General features: G+C 40.1%; 2 protein-coding genes across 2 annotated transcripts; both read left to right on the top strand.

The window, feature by feature from the left end:
* The first annotated feature begins 142 nt into the window (after positions 1-142).
* Positions 143-16,377, top strand: LOC106934101 (segment polarity protein dishevelled homolog DVL-3-like). The gene is made up of 15 exons (XM_015013787.2): positions 143-844; positions 2,812-2,881; positions 5,385-5,500; positions 5,969-6,087; positions 6,458-6,593; positions 7,239-7,329; positions 7,475-7,544; positions 7,638-7,777; positions 8,625-8,701; positions 8,820-8,887; positions 9,441-9,590; positions 10,685-10,816; positions 11,537-11,704; positions 11,874-12,077; positions 15,108-16,377. Exons 1-15 carry the CDS (start codon positions 684-686, stop codon positions 15,464-15,466), a joined length of 2,061 nt encoding a protein of 686 aa, XP_014869273.1. The 5' UTR covers positions 143-683; the 3' UTR covers positions 15,467-16,377.
* A 1,210-nt stretch (positions 16,378-17,587) lies between these two features.
* On the top strand, positions 17,588-27,187 carry LOC106934098 (adaptor related protein complex 2 subunit mu 1). Its single transcript, XM_015013783.2, has 12 exons — positions 17,588-17,740; positions 19,056-19,177; positions 22,525-22,790; positions 22,890-22,972; positions 23,331-23,336; positions 23,502-23,637; positions 23,925-24,069; positions 24,724-24,843; positions 24,989-25,124; positions 25,523-25,620; positions 25,793-25,904; positions 26,160-27,187. Exons 2-12 carry the CDS (start codon positions 19,104-19,106, stop codon positions 26,292-26,294), a joined length of 1,311 nt encoding a protein of 436 aa, XP_014869269.1. The 5' UTR covers positions 17,588-17,740; positions 19,056-19,103; the 3' UTR covers positions 26,295-27,187.
* Positions 27,188-27,811: the final 624 nt, after the last annotated feature.

Genomic DNA, 27,811 nt, shown 5'->3' with positions numbered 1-27,811 from the left:
ATTTCTGTATGTTTTTTAGTTTAGTTGTATAGGATACGTCTCATAAAGAGTAGGAAAAAGGTGAAAATGATTTATTATGGCATAAACTTTTAAAGTCTTTCAAAAGCCACTGTATTTTTAATGCATTATCCTCATTCTCCCATCTTTAGTCAGACCCCTCTGTTGCAGTTCTCCTCCTGACCTGTAGATGACGCCCCTCTTAGACAAGCTTCGATGATTGTTTTTTTTTTTTTTTTTTTTTTTTTACTGTTTCGTGTGCAACAAAGTACCGAGCTCGACAGTTACGAAGAAGGGAAAGCCACCCTTTCTGAGAATCTTTATTTTGCTCCAGTTTCATAGCTGATTTTTCACATTTCCCCAAAACCTTTCTGCAACATATCAGGAGTTTAACTGAACCTGAACCAACCGTTGTTCGGTCTTTTGGTCAGTGTTGGGACGCTTTGTGGAGGAGCAAGTTTTTTTCCCCTTTCTTTTCAGTGCTTAGTCGTTTTGTTGAGCTGCCACTGGGGAAAAAAACCGAACCAGGACTAAAAGCGGCGAGTTGACGAACCAGAAATACACCGGAGAACCGCGGCCCCAGCCGCCGCCGCCAGCGCAACGGGGAGTCGGGGCCCGAGAGGGAGCCTGCCAGGCCCTCGGCTTGATGCACCCAGCCTGCCTTGCTGCCACAGCGACAGTCCGGGATGGGGGAAACCAAAATTATCTACCACCTCGACGACCAGGAGACACCGTACCTTGTAAAGCTTCCCGTGCCTGCGGACAAAGTCACGCTAGCGGACTTCAAAAATGTCCTGAAGAAGCCAAACTACAAGTTCTTCTTCAAATCTATGGACGATGACTTCGGGTAACTAAAGGGGGTTATTATCATTGTGTGTGTACCGCGGGGTTAGGATAACGACCCTATGTTGTCTTAATGACTATGCTGCTGAAATAGGCTGTTGTTAACTAATTCACTCCCGATCCAGTTGTGTTCTCCCCATTTTTCTTTTACATTGCCAGGTTGTTGGTGCTCTTGTCGTTTCTTTGTTAGCTGCTAGCTTACACCCCGGATCTGCTCTGCGTCCAGACCTCGTTTGTTTACATTGCTTGTCTCGAATTTGTTTGACCAAGTTTGGTGTTACAGTCCCCCGAATCAGAAACAATGAAAAAAAAATTACTGGAATGACTTTTAAATATTTAATAGACAAAACTGAAATTGTGGTCACTGACCTGAGTGGTGGATTCTTGGTCTGACTTTAGTACTGTCAGATGTAGGTCCATGCGTTGAAAGCATATATGGTAACTTGCTAGTGTCAAAAATGTCCAGGGCCAGTTTGAGTCGGTGAGACCTGCAGGCCCCTGCTGCTGTTGTTGTCTATTAGCCAGAGGAATGTAGAGTTGGACACAGGAATGTCCTCTTCATCACTCTGGCAGCTTTATGAGCATTGCCTTTTGTGTTAAAACACAGCAGGGAAAAGTGGACAATTTATCCTCCTTTAGACAGAGTCTGTCTAGATTTCTAAGAATTAGAAAGACTGTATGTAACATTTTTGGCAACACTTGCGCCAGTTTTCCAATGTTGCCCCTGAATAAACTCCCACTAGGGTGGGGCAAAAACTTGTAAAATAAATTGCAAGAGGGAAATACTCATTCCTGTTTATTATATAATGAGGAAAAAAGCCACCTAAACCTCAGCTCTGAACTGTGACTATTTAATGACATACTCATGTAGTTTTTATGCCATTTTTTTTGAGGAAGTTTCATTAAGCTTTGATATTTTTCCTTGGATATATATATAGCTGTAACGGAACATTGAATTTCTGCCAATTTTATTCTTGTGAGGCAAAGCGTTGTTAAAGTCTAAGTTTTGCTTTATATGGCCATCTGTAAGAATACATTATTGCTGCAGAATGTGAGGAACTGTATGAGTTTATTTTTATTTTTTTAAATCTGGGTGTCATGGTATTTAGTTCATTTTGCAAAAGAAAAAAACATTTGGCTTAAATATAGCAATGATATACCAAATTACTTATATCTGGTGTGCATAAAATACACAACGGAAGATCCAGAACAATAAAGATGTACAATTTGAAGCAGAAGCAAAAGGTATTTTATTAAAAGTGGTTTCAGCTCAGTTATTAGACAGACTTTCAATCATGTTTTGTAACATTCAGAATGGAAACAATTTTTACTCAAGTTGAAAACTTACTAAGCAGTTTATGAACCCCATGTCTTATGAAAAACTGGATTCTGTTTTTTTTACATAAAAATGTAAACAAAGATGCATAAAATGGTTTGGACGCTTCTCTTTAAAAACGAGCAGCAACTTTTCACACTCGTCCTAAAATAATTTACCACTGTTTATAACCACAATAATCTCTTCTGAGATTTACTTTAATTTCATTGCAGGTGTATAGTTCCTGTTCACTAATATAGAATAAACACCCTTTCAGTGAAGTTGTAGTTATCGAGCATAAACATCAGTTTTTCCCATCCGTGTCATGTGAGTGTAACAAGCTGGTGTTACTTGTGAATTAGCTGGGCTATGTGCTGTTGTAGCCACCTTTTAGCAGTTTCCAAACTTGTAACTTTAAGAAAAAGTTTCTTTGTTTAACTCTTGTCACCTGAGGTCTTGTGCTTTGAACAACACTTTAAAAGAGAGGGAAAAAAAGCAAAAGTTGCCTCAGTGTTTGTTATTGCAAATGGATGCATTATCATCTTCATTGCTTCAAAATGCGCCCTCGTATTTACTCATTCTTTGTTTTTGTATTAGTAACTTTTGACTGAAAAAACTCTCTCTCTCTCTCCCTCTCTCTCTCTCTCTCTTTGCAGAGTGGTAAAGGAGGAGATTTCTGACGACAACGCCAGGCTGCCCTGCTTCAATGGAAGAGTGGTGTCATGGGTAAGCTCCGAATGAGTCCTGGAGTATGCTTTGTTTGCTTTGTGCGTGTGTGTGTGTGTTTGTTCACTGTGCTCGAGTTGTAATTGAGTACCATTGAAGTGTATCGGTAATTACCATCTGTTGTGCACCAACCATGACCATACATCATCTCCAGGGAGTGGCCTTAAGCATCTGTGCAGTAATGTTATTATCAGATAATGATCCTCGAATGAACACACGGACGCTTCTTTTTTTTTTTTTTTTTGTCCCCGACAGTTTTTCGTTTTCAACTCGTCGATGAACAAATAAACCTCAACAGCTTTCAAACATTTCCTCCAAAGTCGCTGCACAAACTAATCAACACGACTAGTCAACACGTAGATCATCGTTTAGTATTTATCTCCTTTAGAGCTTCTACCAGTAACTCTCCTATGTCAAGAAGTAGATCTGGTGCTGGTTCATAGCCTCCCTTCCTGTTTGCCCAAATGAAATTAAAAGCAAGTGAAATCACAGGATAGCAGGAAAATGCCCAATGACAAAGCCTCTCACTTCTCTTCATCTAACGAGAAGATTGAATCTCACAGGGAGGAGAGAGTAAACTTAAAGAGGAAGAATGTTCTGTGTCTGGATGGAAGAGATGGATGCCTCTTGTTAATGCCCCACCATGTGGTTACAATTATAGCTTTTATTTTTTTTAATTTTTTTTTCTCTCTCTAAGCTTAATCAACACAGAGTTGCTGCTGTCTGTTTACTTCTCCTTTTTTGTGGTAATTTTCATTAGCGTGTTTAGAGATTGTGTGACTGGATTTTTAAAAAAATAATAAATCACATCCTCCGTCGTCCACGTGCACGACGACGCTCACCTCTGTAGGGCTGTTGAAATTTTCCACAAACGGGCGCAGAGTTATTTCTGCTACATCCATTTGTTTGTCTACAGCGCTCATCTGTTGTTTCAGTCATCTGATCGGTTGTCCTCCGGGCGTCCGGCGGCAGATCTCGGCGCTGCTCGACAAACGGAATGATGCCGTGCTTTACTGTCGGCCGAGTAATTAAACGTATCATAAAAATATTTTGGAAGTTTTTTCCATCTGGTCCTTTTGTTGAAAATTTAAACTCTGCCTCCAACATGGTGTTAAAGACACTATCTGGTTCGTTTTGTTTTTCACCCAAAAATGTATGCAATGAAAAGAGTTACAAAAATGAGTTTTTGAATTTGGCTTTGTGCACAGATGTGTTGATGACATCTCAAGAAGCAAACCAATGAGACTGCATCAGTTAACGTCATTTTTTGACATGAGTGTTAAAGTCTCATTTTGGATGACCCATTTCCTCTTCATAAACCTATTTAGTAATTCACCAATCAGTCGCCTGGAGATCAAAATCAAATCTTCCAATCAGCTCCGCCCAGGGACTGGCAGGTCAAATACTGAAAAACCCGTTTTAAAAATTATTTTCGTTATATCTATCAAAACTCAGAACCTCCATTATTTTTAATCTATAATTGCGTCAAACACCAAAATGTACTTCAGTGTGCTTTTATTTATTTATTTTTTACTTGGTAGTAAATTAGGTAAAGGTTAAGGACATGTGTTTTTCATAGGTGGGAATAATGTGTAATTTTCTGCCAGATTCAAAACGGTTACCTCTATTAAGCTGCAGCACCTGGTTTTTCCACTGAGTTTTAACTCTCAGTGCAAATTGAGGTAAAAGAAAATGTACTGTTGTTTAACTTTACTTAAACGCGTCGTGTTCTTACACTGTGAATGTTTTTAATTTACTGGTTCTAAACTAAGGCTGCATGATTCTAGAACCAAATTTCTTTGTGGAAAAAATGTCCCACTACTTTTCTCCCCCATTTCAAAACGCTGCAGCTGTTGCTAGAATATCAGTATTTTTGCAAAATCCTGGTCACCAACATCCAAATTATTGGTGGGAATGAAAAAGTCCATCCAATTGGCCAGATAAACTAATAGCAAGCATATTTGGAATGTATTGCACTTTGTTTTGACGGCCTCCCGATTATTGGATGTAAGCGGTCCTCTGCATTGACGATGCTGGATATAGTGAAATTACAACGTTAAGCAGCTCTATCTTGAACTGAACAGTCTTCATCTGGAACTTTTACTTTTCATCTTGTGAGATTCAATCTTTTTCTTAGACATCATAATTTCAGAGGCTTTGAAGGGAAAAAAACTATTAAATAATGCAAACAAAGGGGAGAAAATCCAAATGGGTGTGATCAAGAAGTCTGATCAGTTGCCTTTTGCCTTAAAGTGATGTCATCTGAGGCATGTGAGTGCTTGTTTTTGGGAAGGTAGGGTTTATTAGAAAATGTTTTACAAACAAAAAATGTCAATATATTTTTTTAAAAAATCCCCGTCTCGCACGTGACAAACGCCTCAAGATCAGTTTGAAGAATCTTCCAGAAGCGTGTCTAATAGCTTTAACACACTGTTTAGTTGGACACTAGTACTCGGCAGTCTTTCCTCGCTCTCTGACTGATTTCTACTCTGTCTGTGGATAGTTGGTGTCAGGAGATGGAGCTCACACGGACGGAGGCTCGGTGGCCGACAGTTTAGAGCAGACGCCCCCTCTGGAGAGAACCGGGGGAATCGGAGACTCGAGACCACCTTCCTACCAGTGAGCATATTGAACGACAGATCGGTTTTGTCTGTTTTATTTTTTATTTTTTCTGTGCCATGGCTGAGAAAACTAAACAGGCTTTTGCTTCCTATTCTCTGAAGAAAGAACATTTAATCTTTTTGTCCTTGGGTTTGTGTAGGAGTACAAAATGTAGCAGTTACGTTTTTCTTCCCATCTTCTTTACAGTTTACTTATTAAAAGAGGAAATCTCTTTAGGAAACCCGTCAATGCTGTAATATGATTCTAAAATATTCCACGCAGGCATGATGGTCAAACAAATGCAACGCTCACAAAAGAAGTTCTTGTCATTTCCGCCAAACAGCCTCTCTCCATGCAGATGATTTCGACCAAGAGAGATTAGTTGTAAACATTTATTTTAATGACCCAGCTGCTCTGATACTGACCAGGAGTCGCTCTGTGTCTGAGTGTCTCTCTCTCTCTCTCTTGCTTTCGCTCCGTCTTCAGTGGGAAAGCAGCAAGCGGGCGGAACAGCTTGGACAATGACACAGAAACCGGCTCCATTGTGTCGCAAAGGAGAGACAGAGACAGGGAGAGGCCGAGACGGAAACACACAAACGACCATGGTCAGAAAGTCCTGCCGCCTGCTGAGCTCTTAATGCATTGTTCAGTTTGTTGGATTTGCAAAATTCTGTGTCAGTCATTTGGACGTTCATATAGCTACAGTTACCTTGTTACAATGAAAAGTGATTTTGTTTATCTTATTGAGCTTTGGTGATATGTAAGGTAGATTATTTCCATTAAGGTGAGGATGAAAAAAAAAAGTTTGACATGACAAAAAGCATTACATTTAACTTAACTCAAAGTAGTTACTTGGAAACAAAACTACATGGAGCTTTAATATCCATTTAGAGATGTTTGATTTGATGTTTTTTTTGTATTCTGGAGTGCCACTGCTCAGTTCTGACGTTTAATTAAAGTGCTGTGCTGCTGCAGGTGGGAGGCAGAACGGGTATTCATCACGAACGATGGGACGCGGAGCAGCCGACTACGACAGCTGTTCATCCTTCATGAGCAGCGAGCTGGAGTCCACTTCCTGCTTCGATTCAGAGGACGACGACGCAACCAGCAGGTCAGAGGTTCTATACGGCTGTCCTGAGAATTTTAGGACATTTAGTTGATTGTTTATGTCAGAGTGAAGCAAAATTGTAACCGTCTTTTGTTGTTCACAAATATTCACATAGTTCAGATTTCTACTCAGGGGCAACAGTTCACATGTACATAAGTGCAAAAGTGATCTCAGTTTTACTACAACAATGAAGTTTTTACCAATTTGGTTAATTTAAAGAAAACCCATAATATCAAAAGCAAAGAAAAGCAAGAAAGTTGACAGCAACTTTTTGCTGTAAAATGCAGATTTTAGTTTAGTTCTGGGAAATGTCCATCAGAACTATCGATCAGTTTTTGTTATCAAGTTTTTGTGAAGCTTTGACAGTTTCCACTTCATATAAAACGCTCTGTGATTCAAGCACATGTAAGAGAAACACATGTTTTTTCTTTGTTTTGGCTTTTAGCCTCACCTTTATTACTAAAATGTGAATTTTGACTTGGCAGCTTCCGTACCGGTGCTTAAATGCTGCTCATAAAAAAAAAAAGACTTGTTTATGACTAATTTTGTAAAGTGTTAAATACTCTTAATGTATTCTAGAGTTGTAGTTTCTACACTATATGTAAAATTCTAAAAAAAAAAAATAAAAAAAAATTGTTGCTTGTTTAGGTTTAGTAGCTCCACTGAGCAGAGCTCATCAAGATTAATGAGACGACATCGCCGTCGCCGACGGAAACCGAAGGCCTCCAACATGGACAGGGTGAGACAGACCTTTGAGTAAACCACAGCAATTCAACTACAGATGTTCTGATGAAAGTTCCCTCCAGATTTAAATGTTTCTTTTTGCTTTGATTCCCCCCCCCCCCACTAAGCTATTCACTCATTTTCTTCAACGCTCTTTGCAGTCTTCATCATTCAGCAGCATCACAGATTCCACCATGTCTCTGAACATTATCACCGTAACTCTTAACATGGGTAAGTCACATGTCCATGTTAGACTTGGCTGTCACCACAAACTGTCTTCTTTCACTTTTTAAACCCTGCCTCTCTCCCTTCCTTCCTTCACAGAGAAGTACAACTTCTTGGGCATCAGTATTGTGGGTCAGAGTAATGAGAGGGGAGATGGAGGAATCTACATCGGTTCTATCATGAAGGGAGGAGCTGTGGCTGCAGATGGACGGATAGAGCCAGGCGACATGCTCTTGCAGGTGTGAATATGTACAAAAACTAAAAGAGAAATGGATTTCCCAAAAGTTTTTTGTGGGGGGGGCATACTTTACACATTGAATAGAAAAGAGCTTTCTTGCATCAGATGCACGTATGCATTTATAACACTGCACAGTTGCATCTAGTTTGAAATCATAATTTTTCTCAGGGTATTTCCTCCGAATGCAACTGTTTTTAACTGGCTATGCAGTTTTATTTGTTTGGTAATTTTCAACATTTACATGCACTGGTCAAAAAAGAAAACATACACAAAGCAAAAAGAAAAAAAATATAGTACAGACCTAGACAGACTTAAATTACTGTCAATACCAAGAACTAAAGTGTTGGATTATTTCACCTTAGCGTTTTTTTTACACATACAGCATAATCAAAATCAAAACAGCAGAGTCACTGTTAACAAACTCGTAAAAGAAAATAACCATAATCAAACCTTTCTCTATTTGTTTAGTAAGTTATTTTTCGTTTTTTTTTTTTTTTTTATTTAAACAGTGAAAAACACAGATTTAACTCCTTATAATTACTCCATACCTGAGTCCTTCAAATTGGAAGTGCAATTGCTTTTAATATTTTTCCTGACATTTAGTTTTTTTAAGCAAGCCCTTAATATCTTGTAAACTATGTTTATGGGGGGGAAAAATTTCTTTCCCAAACTCTTATATGCTGTAGTTTGAGACATGCAGCAAGTCCAAATAATGGCTTTGCACAGTGGGATTTACTGGCACAACAGAGGAACTGTTGTGTGGGAATTAATTTAGAGTGTACTATGCTGTTGGCAAAACGCAGACAGCCTGACTCTGTTTAATTTTCTGACCTTTGTTCCCTGTGTAGGTGAACGACATAAACTTTGAGAATATGAGCAACGACGACGCGGTCCGGGTGCTGAGGGACATCGTGCACAAACCTGGGTTAGTTGCCACCATTAATATGCTCCGCATAATAATCCCCATAAAACAGGAGTCTGTTCAAGTTGGAGATAATTTTCTAATGGTTATATTTAATGCTAATGGTCTGTGTTTCAAACAGCCCCATTACTCTGACTGTTGCAAAGTGCTGGGACCCGAACCCTCGAAGCTGTTTCGCTCTCCCCAGGAGTGAGTGGTCGTTTCTTCTTTTATTATTCTTTTTAGACAGGTTGGGAAATAGACGGAGAGGGTGAAGAGACACGTTTTTTTTTTTTCTTTCCTAATTGGAAATGTGTTAAATTGGCAGGACACATTGAATCACAGTCGTCATCAAAATGTTGCTGTTTGCAATAATTGCGATTGTAAAGAACTGCTCGCCTGCAATGTTTAATAGACTGTTATAATTCAGCATCATTTGAAATCTAGCAATGCGTTTGGCACTGTTGAAAGGTCTGCATATGCGTAAAGATGGCTGAGCTGCTAAAACCCAAGTGGATTGTGGGAGACATTGTGGTGATGGACAACATGGCGATGAGGGAGGGGATGTCACAATTTCTAACAGTAATAATACCTCGTTTTCGTTTCAGCTATTTTATTTCAAATGAATTGAACGTGCAGGTTTGGTTTAATTAAATGTCTTTGGGAAAACAAATTGGATTTCTGCAAATGAAAGCAACATAACTCGCCTGTCTTGGCATCAAGGCGAACCGCTTTTAACCGCTTTCCTCCTCGCATTCAACAGGCGAGCCCATCCGGCCCATCGACCCAGCTGCATGGGTGTCCCACACAGCCGCCATGACCGGGGTTTACCCTCCGTACGGCATGAGCCCTTCCATGAGCACCGTCACCTCCACCAGCTCCTCCATCAGCAGCTCCATTCCCGAGACAGAAAGTGAGTCATATCGCCCTCCACCGCTGCCTGCTGTGGCTTGTTATTGCGGCATTTGTATCCCAACTGTCGTCACTTTTGCTAAGGCTCCACGTAGTCTGCTACCATGTGAAAGCCGTTGCTTCGGGTTTGTTTTCAGTATTGCAGTGTGATTGTTTAGCAGCTCTGCTATCACAAACCTTCTGACTTTTAATAATGCAGCAACATCATCTCTCACCAACACGCTGCTAAGACTCGAAGCGTGGCCTCGCCCTTACACTGCATTCCTGGGATGGCTCTCTGTCCCAGTTTTCAGGCCCACAGCTTCCATCTGTTCAATAACTCTTCCCCCAAAACTGAGCTATAACTCACAAGTTTTAATCTTCCCTGTAATCGTTGGAAACAAGAAGTTTTGGCTTCGTTTCCAGGAGAGACGCGTATCCTCTTTCTGCGACGTTTTCGACCGGCTTTTGATTCGATTTGCATTTCTGTAGTTTTTTCGCTCTGAGATGAAACATGTGTGTCATACACTTACAAAAAGTCATAAAAGACGTATCATTGCTTTGGAATGCTGGCTTTATTTCAAATGCAGCAACAAAGAAGTTTAGTAGAAAGAAAAATATTGCAGTTAAAAACATTTATGGCATCTTCAGCATAGCTAGTTTTATGTGTAATATTGCAGATGGCTTTGCATCTAAGGGTGGATTTAGTTAGCTACAGATTTTTTTTCTCCATTCTTTATCAAAAATATTCTATCTTGGAATGTGGTGAGCCCCGAGTTTAATGATTTATGAGGTAGATTGACGTACATTTTCTACAATCTGGTTGTTTTGCAGCTGCTAAGATGTTTGTTTGGCTAAAGCTAGTTTTAAAATCACAATGAAAACAGCCCAGCAAACCCATTTCAGCTCAGACTACAGGAAACCAGACATTATTTAAGGCAAATTCCAAAACATTTTTTTTTTTTTTTGCATTTGTCCCAGTAACACAATTGAGTGGTTCTGGAATCACTGTGGGGAAAAAAAACAACAACAACAATGTAGCTCAGTTTCTTACATGATATTGTCTGATATTTCTGTCCTGCAAACTACTAAGATTTGTTGTCTTGCGTCCCACAGGATTTGATGACTTTCATCTATCGATCCATAGCGACATGACAACGGTTGCTAAGGCCATGGCCTGTCCAGAGTCGGGTCTGGAGGTGCGGGACAGGATGTGGCTGAAGATAACAATCGCCAACGCCTTTATTGGTGTGTTTATCGGAGAAGGGGGGACATGGTTGAGAGTCAGTTTACATACACCGCCTCACAAAAGTGTTCATACATACCTCTTGAATTTCTCTACATGTAATCATGTCTCAGACACAAAATTCAGTATATTTTATCACAAGTTTGTGTGATAGACCAGCACGACGGAGAGCATAATTGTGAAAGGAAAGGTGTGTTAGAAAACTTCAGTGGGACTTCTTATTTTCATCAAGGGCATGTATGGAGAAAGTTGTTCAGAGTTGATGGGAAGGTGGATGAGTCATTTCAGGCTAACTCTGGATCCAAACAATTTCTTTTCTTTTTTTTTTCTTTTTTTTTTGGAGACTACTGTGAGGCTGTGGCAGAGTTTCACCTTGCAACGGCACAATGACCTTGAACATGCGGCCACAGCTACAGTGGAGCAATTCAGAGCATAGTCATAATATTTGAGAAAATGCTTGAAAACCATGAGTCCTGTGGCCTTCACATCATTCTTATTTTTTAGATGGTCTCTGCTTAGTATGTAGTTCAGGATTGTCTGTAGTGCCTAAATACTTTTTTTTTTTTTTTTTTTTTGCATATTTGTTTGATTTCTTATGAGATTTCACAGCAATCTAGTGTGGACATGTAAAGAATGTCGTGTGACCTAGTCGGTGAAGATTAGGTTCATTAGAAATGTGAGCTTTGTGTTTTCTAAAATGTGTTTGGCCCTCTCCATCTCAGGGTCCGATGTGGTGGACTGGCTCTTCCATCATGTGGAAGGGTTCTCAGATCGTCGGGAAGCGCGGAAGTACGCCAGCAACCTGCTGAAAGCCGGCTACATACGCCACACTGTCAACAAGATAACCTTTTCTGAACAGTGCTACTATGTCTTCGGGGACCTTTGTGGCAGTAAGCGGATCTTTTTGTGTGTGTGTGTCGTAATATTTGCTTAAACAAGGGAGACGAGTGCTAACTAACCAACATCTACAAAGCAACATGTTATATACGGATAGAAAGACTCAACGCACACAGTGGGGAGTCTAAATCAAATTGTGTTTTTTTTTTTCTGTTTTTTTAGATATGGCCCACCTCTCACTACATGACCACGACGGTTCCAGCGGAGGCGCTTCGGACCAGGACACAGTCCCTCCTCTGCCTCACCCAGGTGCTGCTCCCTGGCCAATGCCTCTGCCTTATCAGTTTCCCATCCCGCATCCTTACGACCTGCCGCAGCCTTTCCACGGGGGGCCGGCAGCTGGGAGCGCTGGGAGCCAGCACAGTGGTGAGTTGAGTTTAGGGCTGAAACGATTCCTCGAATGATTCGAGTACCTCGATTACTAAAATTCCTCGAGGAAAATTTACCTGCCTCGAAGCTTCGTTAATTTATGTTTTATTAGTTAGCGCACCGTGTTCCGGCCGGGACTTCATTTGCGTTGCGCGGAGCTCTCACTTCCGCCTCTGAGTTGTTGACAAAAGCTAAGTCTCAGCGGCATAAAGTCCAATCTTCAAGATTGGCCCGTGGGGATTTTATTGATTGATGATAATGCCCGACTTTTTATCGTTTTTGGGGAACCAATAAGCATCCTTAAAATGACTGGGGGAATGCCTGGAGTACGGCAGCATTTCTCCTCCGGGGCTGCTGGTTGAAAGCGAACGGCGGGAAGAGCGCTGAGGTGAGCGGTAGACTGAACAGGGCGGGCGGCTGAGTAGCTGATGCTTACCGTGTAAATGTAGCTTTACCGACGAACCGCACAATAAATTTCATATCCCGGTCTGAAGAAACGGGTGGCGGAGCGCATCGTACATGGCTGGTAGATGAGTTTCTGAGTGTGACCAGTGAAGGTGTCGTAAATATCCCGTATTGCTTCCCCCCGTGTTCGTCCCCCGGTCTAACGGTTCGTCAGTCCGCTGGTCTATTTCCTCCCCTCCACCCATCATACGTTCTTCATCCGCCCTCTCCTCCCACTCCAGGCGGCATTTCCCGTATTTTCAAACCCAAAGCGTGACAGGTTAGGTGGCAAGGTGAGTTTAATTAATCTATTAAACTCACTGAAGATGAATACATAAACTAAAAGCTGGATTGTAGACATTTTTTATAAGCATATTTATGAGCCTGCCTCTTTGTTATTAAATTCAATATAATTTCAGATTTTTCTATAACTTTTCTTCTGGTTAACTTAGAAAGTGAGCTATTATTGTTACAGGTTAGTTTTCTAAACTACAAAAAAGCAACTGTTAGGGATGCTCAAATATGAAAAATTGGACTGATATTGATATCTGATAGTAACACCGGTATTATGCCAGATTTACCAATATTTCATTTTATAATTTTTTTTTATCCGATTACTCGATTAATCGTAAGAATAATCGTTAGATTACTCGATTACTAAAATATTCGTTTACAACAGCCCTAGTTGAGTTTAAAATCCCTCCTGGTTCCCATCAGCACACAAATCACACAGCCAGTTTGTGTACAGTTCAGCATTAAAAACAGATGTAAGCTTACATTCATATCATAGACGAGCATATGTACCTTGTTAATACTATTTCCAAATTAGTCTGTAGTCTAGATCAGCAGTGTTTGAAATCCTCAAAGCCCTTTTTGGAAACAAAACATCTTTTTTTTTTTCCATCTACTGTTAGACATTTTAGATTGTACTTGTACAATCTAAAACATCTCCAACTTTGCACACAGACAGACCAAAAAAAACGTAACCAACAAGTTTCACGAGAACATATTTCCTCCGAGAGGAGGTTAACATTAATGAGCCACTTTTGGCGCTGGGGCTGTAGGTTCAGACCCCTAGTACGCAAACATCCTGCTTGTTAGTCCTCTACTTATTCCTCCAGGGTGGAGAAGCTGTTTCTTATTCTTACTCGTTTGACAATCTGATGTGAAATTCATGTCCACATTCAAAAAAAAAAAAAAAAAAAAAAAAAAAAAAAAAATATATATATATATATATATATATATATATATATATATATAAATAATTTATTTATTTTTGTTAAGTTTTAGACATCTCCTGCTGTGTCTGACACAGGTGGCTAATTTCAATTCTGATAACTAGTTTCCTGTTGTCTCCCTGCTCCACTGACAGAAGTCAAACAGTTTTTGTATTCATACTATGAATATATTTACAGGTTTGATCGCTGGTTTCGATTGGCTTTATGAGACACAACTGAGCTTAGAGAGAAATGAGGGAAAACCTATTAAAAAAAACACAAAAAAAACTGGCCATATTTACGTCCAGGAATTTTGCGTGTATTTAATGTCTGGGGGAGGAAAAGCAGACTTTGTGGTTTTATGAGGCGTCTGCTTGCGATTTTCAGATATTTCCTGACTAACAACAGCTGGACTCACAGAGACAACATCTTAGTTGTGCTGTTTTGTTTTGTGGGGGCAGGAGTTGTGTTGTGTTTCGTGATTTAAAATGTGCAACATGAAGCAATCCTTAAACAGCCCGAGTGTGTTTTTATGACGTTTTAAACGGATGCTTATTTGCTCTCAGCATTTGTTTTTGTGAATGTTGTGTTGCGTTGAGTTAAATTTTAATCAATGCAGCGATACGAGACAAACTTGTTGGAAAGTTTGAAAAATATATGTATGATAAAGACTTGTATTATTGTTATTACAGGAGTTCAATCTGGCACTGAGGAAAAATGCATTTGACTTTTTATTTGAGTGTATTTATTTAATCAAACTTTGATACATCATAAAGTAGAAACACAATATAATGTTCAAGCTAATGCTTGTGAAACAATTAAAAGGCCACTGAAATAAAAACCATTAAAGGGAATGATAAGTTTATTATCAGTGGGGTAAAAAATACACAGACATTGTGGAAGTCACTTAGATGCCACTATTTGCTGCAGTGGCCTTTGAAGACATTCTTTAACCTTCCTTACTCTGCTGTTCACTCTGCGTGATAGAACGATAAACCAGTCCTTATCCAAGTTTTTTATAAATTTTTATTTTAAAAAGGTACATATTTGTTTAAAAAGGGCTTCATTGTTTTGTCAGTTCTGATAATTATCCTTTTTTTTTTTTTTTCTAACGACTTTTTTTCAGCCCCACTGAATAAATGTACTAAAATTCTTATCGTCAATTAATTTTAATGGAATTGAAGAATACTTTATTTTAAAACTTTTAAAAACAGCTTTGCCAGAGCTTTTTTTCAGTGTATGAATGGCTACATTAACTTCAGCAGTCTAAAGAGTTTCCACAAAATAATTTGCTCTTAATTGTTTATAGGAACAAAATCAAAACTCATACTTTAATTGCCTGCTTTTCCGATTCTTTTCTTTACAGGAAGCAGCGGCTCTAACTGCAGCAAGCACGAGGGTCGGAAATCCGGCGGCAGCGGCAGCGAGTCCGAGATCAGGAGCCACAGAGCTCCTAGCGAGCGCTCAGTAGCTCCCCCTAGCGAGCGCAGCATCCGTAGCTCTGTCAGCCACCGCAGTGCCAACTCGCACTCTATAGCCTACGGGCCCGGCCTCGTCTACGGCCCCCCCGGGCTGCCTCCCCAGCCCACTCATCTGTCCACCGCCGCACCCGGTGCTCCGCAAGGCAGAGAGCTGACGTCGGTGCCTCCCGAGCTGACCGCTTCTCGCCAGTCTCTGCGTATGGCGGTGGGCAACGCCGGAGAGTTCTTTGTTGACGTGATGTGACAATGTGTTGGAGTTGGTAGTAAAGTAGCAGGTCAGATGTTCCCATCTCCTTTCGGGTGAGGAGGACATCATGACATGTCAACGGAGGCAGGAGAGATCGCAAAAGCTGTAACTCAAAGTCTTGATAACTTTTTTTTTTTCCAAAAGCATAAAACCAACCCAGTTTTGCATGCTGATTTAAAAAAAATGTCTTCATCACTTATACTTTTCTCCCAAATAGTAATGCCCATACTTTCTTCAGTGAAGAAACACCCTAAGCTCAAGATGGAACCAAAGTGTCTTTCTCAGGGTTGGGAAAAGTTTGTTTAAGGACAAAGCCGGAGTGGGAGGGATCTGGTGGAAACGCTCAACTGGGAAGATGACTCGGCTCAAATCCACATGGATGGTTTTCATTTGTGCTGCTATTCCCACCTCCGCTCTGCTTTCCTTATCTAACTCTTCAGCCCTCCCCCTCTCTCCTATCCTTGTCAGGAAAAAAAATAAGAGGATGAAGCACTTTTCCTCTGTTCTTTTAGTCCCCACTCTCTGACCTCTAACAAGGAAATAAATCTGAAGAACACTAAACCTTAACCTTGATTCAAATGTTTAAAGTGTTTGCTTGGCATAAGAGAGAAGGATAGAAAGAAATGAGACATTTTGTATGTAGGATTACAGTCGTTTTTTACTGTAATGTTGCATTTGTTTTGTTATATACATAGTTGGTCACAACTAGGTTCGTTTTGAAGCTTAACAGCAGCATTGAACATTAAGAGTCCTTTTTACACTACAATGTTGCATTTTATCAGCTAACCAGAGAACTTTCAGTCTCATGATGATGTATAGTGGAACATTTCTTACCATGCCTTTCACACTACTCTTTTATCAAGGAAAAAAATGTCTTTTTATTTATAAATATAGTTTTATGACATAAATGTTTGTTGTGGGGTCTTTTTTGTGTGTTTGTGATTCAGTGTGTAAGGGTAAAAAATATGAAAAAAAAACAAAAAAAAAAACTTTCTTGGGCTTATTTTTCCCATGCTACCTCAGGTCTTATTTGCATTTGAAAGCAGTGGATTCCAGACTCCAAAATAGGAATGTGAAGGTTGGGCAGTCTGGTTTGCAGATGTGTGTGTGTGGGATGGGGGAAAGGGTATAAAAAGAGCATTATGTGTGAAGTTAAATTGGCCTTAGAACTGAATGACCCTGGACAAACTGTTTTCTGTGTATTCAGGTGGAAAAACTTGTGCGTTAAGCTGATGTTGCTTCTTTTCCTAAAAAAAAAAAGAAAAAGCTGACTTTTTTTGAACCTATGCAACTGGATGCCTGTCTGTGCAGTTACAGAATCTTAAAAACAAGTTCGATTTAGGTCAAGGGTCTCAAGAACTGAAAACGGAAAAGGCATGGAATAAAAATTAATGTACTTTCAGATTGTTTTGCATTCAATCATCCATTTCCGTTGCCTTCCCCTTCATTCATCTGTTTTATCCATCCATTTCTGTGCAAGCCGTAAATCATTTTTTCACATCTATCATTACTTTCATTATTTTGGTAATTTGCCCATATGTACATCCATATTTTTATGTATTATCTAACCACCCGGTTATTTTAAATATGTCCCCCTCCATCCATTTCTATTCTGTTCGTCCATCCTCCTGTCCAGCATTTATTACATCCCTTAAATCATGTCGTTTCCCCAGTTTCAACGTAGAAATCGTCATGAACGTATCACAAAACTGATGGGAATGTTTTGTATTTATACATTAAAAACGCCAAGAGATAAATCGAAAACTGCAAAAATATCAATAAAACAGTAGGAACCCTAGAAAAATATACTACCACCTGTTTAGTGCGGGGATATCCGAATAATTAATATCTTAGCATAAAAGGGACATTCCTTGTTCTCGATACTAAATGTTAATAGCCTGTAGGCCCCCCTCTGGTTCGCCTGAGGAATTGCAACTCATTAATATTTAACAAGTTATGTCCTTTTGTAAGAACAAGACGCTTTGCCATTCTGCATAACTACAAGCTCCTTGGCTAATATCTAAGTAATAAAAATAAATAATTAGTCGCCCATTTGCTTATAACTTGGCCTGGGTGCGGTTTATGCAGCGCTCCAGCCGCGCCTTTTCCTGTCACAGCGGAACGACAGTGCGTAAAGACGGCGGGTCAGCTGACAGCTTCCAGAGCAGCAGGGAAAGAAGCGAAGCTTGCGGGTGAATGAGGTGGGAATACGCTGGACACTCGAAGCTGAACTGGGAGTAAAGCAGTGGCGGCTTTTGTGGAATAATCGGGGTAAGTTTACAAACGTTACGTTCTTTCGGAGAAAATAAGTAACTTAGCTTAGTTATCGTCAGGGATAACCGGCGAGTGTTTTAATTCAGCAATGCTAATATTAGCAACGTTAGCAGCTAACGTCCAGCTACTAGTAGCGGTTAGCTCTGATAACGGAAAGGAGGCAATTTCTTTCATTTAGTAGAAAAATGCAGCTAACCAGTTATGTGGCTAATTTATGCATAATAAGTGTTCTCAATTCTGCAATAACATAAGCAACAAGCGTATTCATAACTTTTAATGATTTATGACAACCTGTCGTGTCATTTTCTCCGTTCCTCTCACCGGAAACCCGTTAAAAATCCGATTGGCTCGGCGGTGTCGACAGCTAGCCTGCTATGGCTAGCTAAATTAGCCTGCTACCTCTCGGTTCGTTCTCCATCACTTAAATCTCACTGAAGGTCAGGCCTTCGTTGATGTCGACTTGTATTAAAAAAATGTTAATGTCAAATTGTATGACGCTGGGATTTTACTTAACTAAGAGAAGCAAATGAGTAGAATGAAGAAAATCACAAACGTTACGGAATGGCCTGAATGAGCAGACATCTTGACTTCGGCGAGATAGCGTCGATAAAACCCTTTGGTTTGGCGATAATTATTCGCTCTGTTATTAGAAATCTGATGTTTGTCTTTTCCATGGTGTTTTCCAAGTAACGTCTTGTTTTTAATGTCAAGTTTCTGATTAGAAATTTTCAAGGATGTCCTTCATCGCTATGCCAGAAAATTATTTTTTTTAAGTGGGACAGATTGCTATGTCTGGAGGTCCAAGTTAAACAAATCAGTTGTACAACAGCAGCACAGGCTATGAATGGAAAATAATGTCTTTGGGTTATAAATCATAAATTTGATTTTAGTTTTGGTGTCATGAGATTAGGGAGCATTTTGCAGGAAGTGTTAAACGAGAGTAGATTTAAAGCCAGCTACCTGCCTCAAACTGGTGGCTGCTAATCTGCTGTTAATTTTCCTTGGGAAACCAAGGAATTTCCTTGGTTTCCTTGGGAAACCAAGGATGGCAAATATTGGAATCAAGTGTATGCAAATGGATGTTTAAACAAAGTCACCGATGGAGTGGTGCAGCTGCAGGATGCATTCGGCTGTCAGTGGGATGATGTGTACTTGTGAGGGAGAGGAAGACGGAAAAGCGGATATGAGGGACAAATGCTTCTCTGTACCGTTGGCCGCTCTCACACTTTTCACTGCTTTCACTTCTCTATCATCCCTTTTTTTTTTTTTTTCCCTTAGCCAGTTTCCTTCCCTAATGTCTGTCTCTTCTCAGGAGGCGTTTGGTTTCACAATGTCACGCTGGGAGTGAGAAGCAGCCACAATGATTGGAGGATTGTTCATCTACAACCACAAGGGGGAGGTCCTCATCTCCCGCGTTTACCGAGATGATATAGGGTATGTTTTACTGCAGCAAACCTGTGGAAAGGCTTCTAGATTTCTGGGAAACTTCAGTGAGAACCTAATATGCGGGTGGAGTGATTTGAGTTTATCCCAGATCAGAGGATTATGTCGCTGAACCTGTGTAAATTAATGTTTGTTGTGTCGTTGGGAAGCAGAAGAAACAAAGCTAAGCCAGGAGAACATTTAAAATGACGGAATTCCAAATGACAAGGTTTAACTGTAAAATTAAATTTACAAGTATTCTCGTAAACCTGTCATTCCAGATGAATGATTTACTTTACGTAAAATAAAGTTATAAATGGTAGGGAAGAACCACATGGTCACAATTTGTTTTCCTTTCCAATTGTCTAATGTAAGGATTTGGTTCACTCATGTTTGTCAAATCACACCCTCGTATTACAAGATTATGCGCTGTTGTGTGGGAAACTAATTTCCAAGCTAACTTGGCTAGGGGAAAACTTAAAATTATCGATGCAACAATACGACTCAAATAAATAATTTTATTCTCCATCAGCATGCAACTCTGTGGGCATTTCATTTCCCAGGTATTATTCAAATCTTCTAAACACAGTTCTCTCTGTCATATCAAGTTATATTTTTTTGTTTTGAGTTTTTTTTTTCCCCAAAAATGTATCCAGTTTCAGATTTGACACTTCATTTGTCTGAAAAGAATATGCTTTGTACATTTCTTTCATTTTTCACTTAAAGTAGAAAAATGTAAGTATTCATAGCTCTTACTGTAAAAGCCACTAATTTAGCTTTTAGCAGTTGTGATGCTGAAACCCTAAAAAAATATAGTGACAAATAATCCACTGCAGAGGTGTTGAGTGCGACTTAAATGGCATTGGATGTTCGAAGTTGCTTACAGTGACATTTAGAAATGTGTAAAATAACTATTTTTTCTTTATGGAGGTTTGTTTGTAACTAGTTTGCTTCAGGTGTGGTCAAAAGGTCTGTGCATGAAAATGCCACTAAATGGCTCAAACTACTATAATTCATATTATGTTGAGCAAAAGAGCTCGGTAACAGGACTTGTCTGCTAGAAATAACACGGCAGCGGTGTTCTATTCAGTAATGCACACACCATCATCCTGCGTATTAAAGCATAAACCAAAGAGTGGAGAAGTTCTCGTCCAAATATGGCATCATGAACAATATACCGTTTTTTTTTTTTGTTTTTTTTCCTCACTCTGTCTACATGATGCACGAAAATGTCTTGTACATTTTTGTCTGTCCTCTTCTTTCATCTTTGTTTTTCTACTATCTATCCTCTGTTAACCATTGTTTAACCATTTTCCTCCATCTGTTCATCTTGGCCCCCCTCCCCATGTAGAAATAGGTAAGAGTTCCTGCAGCTTTTAAAGCATGACTCTTCCCTCTCATGGCCACCGATCAATGACCCCTCGCCCCCATGACCCCTGACCTGCATGAGCATTTATGCGATGGTTAAATACCCGTAAGCATGAGTCACCTCTTCATACACTGGTGATGATTAGACCACCTTTTACCGAAATAAAGCTCCAAATCAGCTGAAATGGAGGAGTGTAATTGTTGATCAGCTGAGCCAGCGCCGTAGCATGTAGTCTGAGCATGAGAAACGAAGGTTCATGTAGCGCTGCTTTCTTTCTGCTCTGCCCTGTCGTCTCTCAGAAATTTAGGAGATTAGTTGGATAATTTGTAAGATTAAATTTGCTGTGTCATTTTAACTAAGCAGTATTGTCTAGAGCTGTTATTTGGGGGTAAACATTTTAAATTTTTTTTTTTTTTTAACTTGTGTTTAGAGACGATGTGAATTCATACGGTGCCTTCTTACTTTATAATGTCTTGGCTTTAGACGGATCTTTCTACATATTGTAAGCTGCAGTGCCTTGCCGAAGTATTCACACTGCTCGAGCTTTTATTCCCCATTTTTATGTTGCATCGGCAAGCTTCATTGTATTGTATTAAGGTTGTATGTGCTTGACCAACATAAAGTTGCATATAATTAGTAAAATAAAAAAAAGATACATTGTCTAAGAATTTCTGTTGCATAATTACATGAAATGTCATGCACATGTACTTATCCACTCCTAGAGCCCCTAATAAAAATCCAGTGCAGTCAAAAGTCACCCAATTAAACCGAGTCCAGCTGCATTTAATTTCTCCTCGGCATAAAACGTGCTGTTCTGTCATGGCGTGAGAAGTTTGGAGAACATTAGTTGACTAACGGCAGACATGTGAGGGACAAAGTAGTAAAGTGGAAAACAGGAATGGGTCATGGAGGTTTTTGTATTTAAAAATCAGCCTTCTACGGATAACTAACGAAGAGACATTGTAGAAACGGACCCAAAACACCCTGTTTGTAGTTTTCTACAAATACTCGTAGGAGAGATGGCAGACATGTGGAAGAAGGTACACCAATCAGATGAAACCAAAATTAAGCAGTTTGGTCTGTATGTAAATTATGAGGCAGAAACTGATGCCTGCGTCACATCCTGAGCACACTTTTATCAGGGCTAGATGTGGTTTAAGAATTTGTAGCATGTTCATAAGTGTTCTCCACTCAATCTGAGTGAGTTTGAGTTATCTAGTAAAGCCAGTGGGCGAGTGGAGGGGAATAAACTGACAATTGCCAGTCTGGCTGAGATATAGGCCAAAATACTTCCAACGGTAATTGTAGTGAAATATGGGTTCAAATTACTGACTGTGGAGTGTATGAATTTAAAGGAACCATGGATTTTTGTTTGGAAGATATTTTGAAAACCATGAAACTTTACCTTCTCTCAATTTTGGCACTTTGTGTTGGTCTGTCACTTTAAATTTTAATAAAATACATTTAAGTTTGTAATGTGACAAAATGAGAAACTTCAAGCGGTATGACTAATTCTGCAAGGCTCTGTAAAAAAGAATTGCTGAGCTTGGTAAAACTTATCACAGTAATGCTTACTTAGAAATCCCAACTGCACTGTGCCCTGCACATAAGGCAATAATGATGCAGGATTTCTTTCCCTATTTTGAACATACTAAACTCTCATATTGACAGATTTACAGTTTGACTAGAAGTGTTTCAGGCCATGAAACTGTCTCGACCATGACTTCCTTGCTGTTTCCTTGCAGCAGTCTTTCTTTGGATTCATGTTAACCATGTTGGAGGGTTTCCCATTGTAGCTTTGTCAATGAAAGTTGTTATTGACATCTACGTCCCATATCTAACAATGAACATACGATTCTAAAATTGAAAACGTTTTCGCAAATGTCTTCACAGGATGCAGAAAAGCGCTTGATTTTATACATATATATTTATTTTTATTTTTTTTTTCACACCGTAACCTAAAAGTTTCCTCCCGTTCGTTGCGTTGCAGGCGTAATGCGGTGGACGCGTTCCGCGTGAACGTGATTCACGCCCGGCAGCAGGTTCGGTCCCCGGTGACCAACATCGCCCGCACCAGCTTCTTCCACGTCAAGCGCTCCAACATATGGCTGGCTGCCGTCACCAAGCAGAACGTCAACGCCGCCATGGTGTTCGAGTTCCTTTACAAAATGTGTGACGTGATGACGGCCTACTTCGGCAAGATCAGCGAGGAGAACATCAAGAACAACTTCGTGCTCATCTACGAGCTGCTGGACGGTATTATCAGCGCTCGTTTGTTTCAACGCAGCACGTTTCAGGTCCCCTCTGTTGCAACGCTTATCTTTTACTGAAAGTTGTCTCTCCGTGTTTGTGAAGAGATCCTGGACTTCGGATACCCCCAGAACTCAGAGACCGGTGCCCTGAAGACCTTCATCACCCAGCAGGGCATCAAGGGACAAGTAAGCAAGACATGTTTACTCTCTGATTAAAACTTTAATGCCTCAACTCTGATTCAATAAATGGATGAAGAAATTTAGTTCAGTTTGTGGTAGCCTGTTAAAACTTCTGTCCATTTGATTGAAATGAAAAGTAAACTGACCTGATCTAATGGAAAATGTTTAGTTTTAGACCTTGCTTGATCTGATTGCGCCAGGTCTATATACTTTGTGTATTGCCCGATCTTGTTGCAGTCATTTTGATTTTGTATAGATGATAGAGATAAAAAATAAAGTGGACTGAATTGTGTTTTTTACTTGAATATCTCTCTCTTTCTTTTTCCTGCCATTTTTCACAACTGTGGTTTTTTGGAAACTTCAGCATCAGGTAATATGCTTACTTAAAATTTTTTTTAACCTTTTTATTTCCTTTTTCAAAAAGCATCACTTTCCATATAGTGCTGCATTTCCTACTTGTCTCTTTGAAATTTGAAGTCACTGCTTGTCGGGTCTTTTGTTGGTTGCTATGATGTCGTTCCCCTCTGTCTCTCAGACAAAGGAGGAGCAGTCTCAGATCACCAGCCAGGTGACGGGGCAGATCGGCTGGCGGCGTGAGGGCATCAAATATCGCCGCAACGAGCTTTTCCTGGACGTACTGGAAAGCGTCAATCTACTCATGTCACCTCAAGGTCTGTTTGTGTTCTTGCCCTGTAGATGGAGATCAGTGACAACAATGGATTTTAGGAACATTCAGTTAGTCAGACCTAATGACTTTATTCGACTCTTCCTTTGTTTTATTTTCCTGATTGGTTTCTTAAGTACTAAAACATAAAATGCAGGTCCAACAAAACCACAGCGTTCCTGTAGCATAATAAAGCTCTTTTCCGATAGATTTAGAGAAAGCTTTCAGAAAATCCTCCAAAAGAACACGGAATAAAACCCTTGGCCCGGTTATCTGCCACTGATCACGATTCAGGTCAGGTCCTGAGCGCGCACGTGTCGGGCCGAGTCGTGATGAAGAGCTACCTGAGCGGAATGCCCGAGTGCAAGTTTGGCATGAATGACAAGATTGTCATCGACAAACAGGGAAAGGGAGGAGCGTCTGACGATGCAGGAAAGAGGTAGGAGATGCAGCACCTAACGTAACACTGACTAAATTACTACTGGTTATGATATAAATCACATTTTTGCTTCTGTGCTTTCATTGACTGGTTCTGTCTTTGGAAGCTTAAAAAAAAAAAAAAGGAAGTTTTGTACTGAGATTCAAAAAGCAACTTTCAGTTTGTTCTGCTTGTTATCAGTGCTGATTACAGTCAGGCTTTACAGTTTTTGTTTTTTTCTTTTTTTGCTTTCCTTTGCATGGATCTCTCCTGTCTTTTTTCCCTTTCTTTCTTTTCTATGTGCTGTTCTTCAGTGATTTAGGGGGAGGAAGGTACTGTGCTACCAATTCCTCTCCCCCAACATCATTATTCATTCCTGTTCTGTCTGAACCTTCAACCATATTAAGATCTCATCCTCTGTTGCATTGCCATTGAAACATTATTTTCTTTCTCTGTTTTTTGTATTGAGCATCTGTGTAGCTGACCTCCCTGCTTGTTTTTGTACGCTTTCGCCCAAACTATAATTTAAGAATAGTACCTTCGTGTGTGTGTGTGGCTACCAGCTATTTTTCTGTATGTGCTCATGTGTTGCGTCTTCAACTGCTGGACATATAGGAAGAGTACAAGTTTGTTATTCATTACTCTCTTTCTAACCTTTATTATTATTTTTCTCAGTGGGAAGCAGTCCATAGCCATCGACGACTGCACTTTCCACCAGTGTGTGCGTCTCAGTAAGTTTGACTCGGAGCGCAGCATCAGCTTCATCCCTCCGGATGGAGAGTATGAGCTCATGAGGTCAGTTAGATTTTTTGTTTTTGTTTCAGCTTTAAAATTGCCTTTCAAGATTTTCTAAATGCAAAACATGGCAAAGTCACAAGTCAGGAATTATGTTGGCATAACAGCTTTTGTTTAGTTTTTTTTCCCTTTTGCCTCATTGCAGATATCGCACCACTAAAGATATCATCCTTCCATTCCGAGTTATTCCTCTGGTCAGGGAGGTGGGGCGCACTAAACTGGAAGTTAAAGTGGTCATTAAGTCGAACTTTAAACCCTCACTGCTGGCTCAAAAGATTGAGGTGAGATTTTGTGATCCCGTCACAATAACAACAAATTTTGCTGGATGATAATCTGTACCAAAAAAGTCATTGTGATAAATAATATATTGATACGGGCATAATGCAAGTTCGCCCTCTGAAAAACCAACAAACTTCAAATGCCCCTGTGCTTTGTCTGATTTTCAAAATGGGTAACATTGAGTCTTGTATGAATACAAACATCCATGCAAAAGGGTGGTGTGATTAGCACTAATGTAAGATTTGAGTTTCAACTGCCTGATCAGGCTAGAAATCATCCAATTAATCACCAGTTCATTTCTCGGTTCATCTCGTTCCATCTACGTTGTAAAATCTAAATTAGATTTTGAAATGCTTTGTATGCCTCACTTTCCTTTTTTCAATGTGTGTTTATTTCTCAGGTGCGAATCCCAACACCACTCAACACCAGCGGTGTCCAGGTGATTTGCATGAAGGGAAAAGCCAAATACAAGGCCAGTGAGAACGCCATCGTTTGGAAGTGAGTCGCAGCAGCTTAATAATTAACCGCCTAACCTCTTTTGTGTGAGCCTTGCACACCCTCGACTTGTTTGCTTCCATGAAGCAACACTTTTTGGTGTGAACATGGCATCAAAGTAGTCCTAGTTATGTTTTTAAGCGCATTGTTTTTTTTTTTTGTGTGTGCTCTGCAGGATCAAACGAATGGCTGGAATGAAGGAATCTCAGATCAGTGCTGAGATCGAGCTGCTGCCCACCAACGACAAGAAGAAATGGGCCAGGCCTCCTATCTCTATGAACTTTGAGGTGATGATGGTTGGATCTCTGTCTCCTCAAAGATACAATCTTGTTTCACAGCTGCAGTTTAAAAAAAAAAAAAAACCCTGCTCAACAAACTCGCCGTAGAATAAAAAATACAAAGTAGCCGACCAGACGAAGTGGATCAAATGTTTTCAGTATCTGATGCAAATCCCCAGCTGTCTGGCTTCCTTCCCACTACAGCAGCCTGTGTGGTCCACACGTTCTGGCTTGTTCAAACGTCCCTCTTCCTGTCCCCCGCAGGTTCCTTTTGCTCCGTCTGGCCTGAAGGTGCGCTACTTGAAGGTGTTTGAGTCCAAGCTCAACTACAGTGACCACGACGTCATCAAATGGGTGCGGTACATCGGCCGCTCCGGCATCTACGAAACCCGCTGCTGAATTTCCACCCTAGCAAGGCAGCAAAACCGACCACTTCCCCCCCAACTGCTCTCATCTATCCCTGTTAAGAATTTTTTCTTCTGTCCTCTTCTCCCTACTTTGTCTTTGTTCTCTTCCTATCACTTCTTCTCCTCCTCTCCTCCCCCATTCCTTCTTAACTAGGTGTTGGAGATCGAATTTACATCGTTTAAAGAGAAAAAAAAAAGTAAATATGGTGTAATGCACAGATATATGCAAAATGTGAACCATTGTATCGTATATATCTAGTAGTGACGAGTACAGTTGTGAACCATCTGAAAGAAAAAGACGTGTGATGCTGGAGTCTCAGGGGGAGAGGACGGAAGGTTTGAATGAGTGCTCAGATTGTTCAGTGTTATTCTTCTATCTACTCTCTCCTGTTAAGGTCCTCATTGTCACTTCTACCTGGTTAAGGTGCCTAATAAAGACGAGTCCAGATGGTTTCTATTCACATGTACTCCAGTAAAGTTTACCGTCTGAATAAATTGACAGATTTGTGTTCTTGTGGATGGACCCCTGTGCATTTCTCTCACCCAAGAGGGTGAAATCATTCCCGACTTTGATGTTTTGGTAGCTGATCCAGAAATCGACATTGTTCAAGTTGGTTTTATACTGCTAGCATGCGTTCCTTTCAGAGACACGTCAGGTCATTTGAGGTCAGACCATCGTCCTCATTAGGGTATTGTGACTCATTTCCCCCCAGATATTTTATAAGCACTAAGATGATCATTGCCACACTATTTTCAATTCAAAGATCAGTCTGCAGGGTTTGCAGCGAGGTGAGGTCTCCCCCTGGTGTTTGCTTCACCACTGTCTGCTTCTTCTTGTTTGTAGCCCTGGTGACCGTTCTGTCCAATAAAATCTATGTAACCAAACCTGCTGCCTGGTTTTTCCTTTCTCTGATATTGTTGGAGCAAAGCTTTTCCTACAAAGCTGGTCAAAATTTGTTTGCCAATTTAAAAACAAAAAAGTCTTGTGCTTGTGAAAAGCTAAAACTTAAATTCTGTTCAGAAGTGAAACTTCTATGTAGTTTAATTCCACATATTTAAAAAGTTAATTTCTTATGTTAACTGTTTTGCAGCCAATGAAGATCTAAGAAAACAATTACTGAAAAACATTGCATGCTGCACAGGATTACTTTTACATAAATTAATGACTCTGTTTTTATGGTGACTTTGAGCTTGTCTGCATTGTTGGTTCTGAAACGTTTACTTCCCTCTTGACCAAACCTCAGATTCTGTTTGTCCAACAAACTGGTGTGATGTAATGACAGCATGGGAGGTAGTAGAGTTTTGGCAAGTGAAATGTCCTGCTGGGAACTGAAATCGACAAATATCGTCTGCAAAAGGAAGCATTGGGTGTCATAAAATTTGTGTTGTGTGGACCGACAGCAGCAGGAAACGCGGCTCCCCACGTCATCACTCAACATTTCTAATGGACGTCGAGCAGAGTGGATTCTGTCCCTCGCCACACTCTTTGATTCCCAAATGAAATGCAAA

The sequence above is a fragment of the Poecilia mexicana genome, unplaced genomic scaffold, assembly GCF_051168715.1.
Source record: "Poecilia mexicana isolate PSO_F unplaced genomic scaffold, ASM5116871v1 scaffold_17, whole genome shotgun sequence".
NCBI classification, from domain to species: Eukaryota; Metazoa; Chordata; class Actinopteri; order Cyprinodontiformes; family Poeciliidae; genus Poecilia; species Poecilia mexicana.
This window is presented reverse-complemented; position numbering and strand designations above follow the sequence as displayed.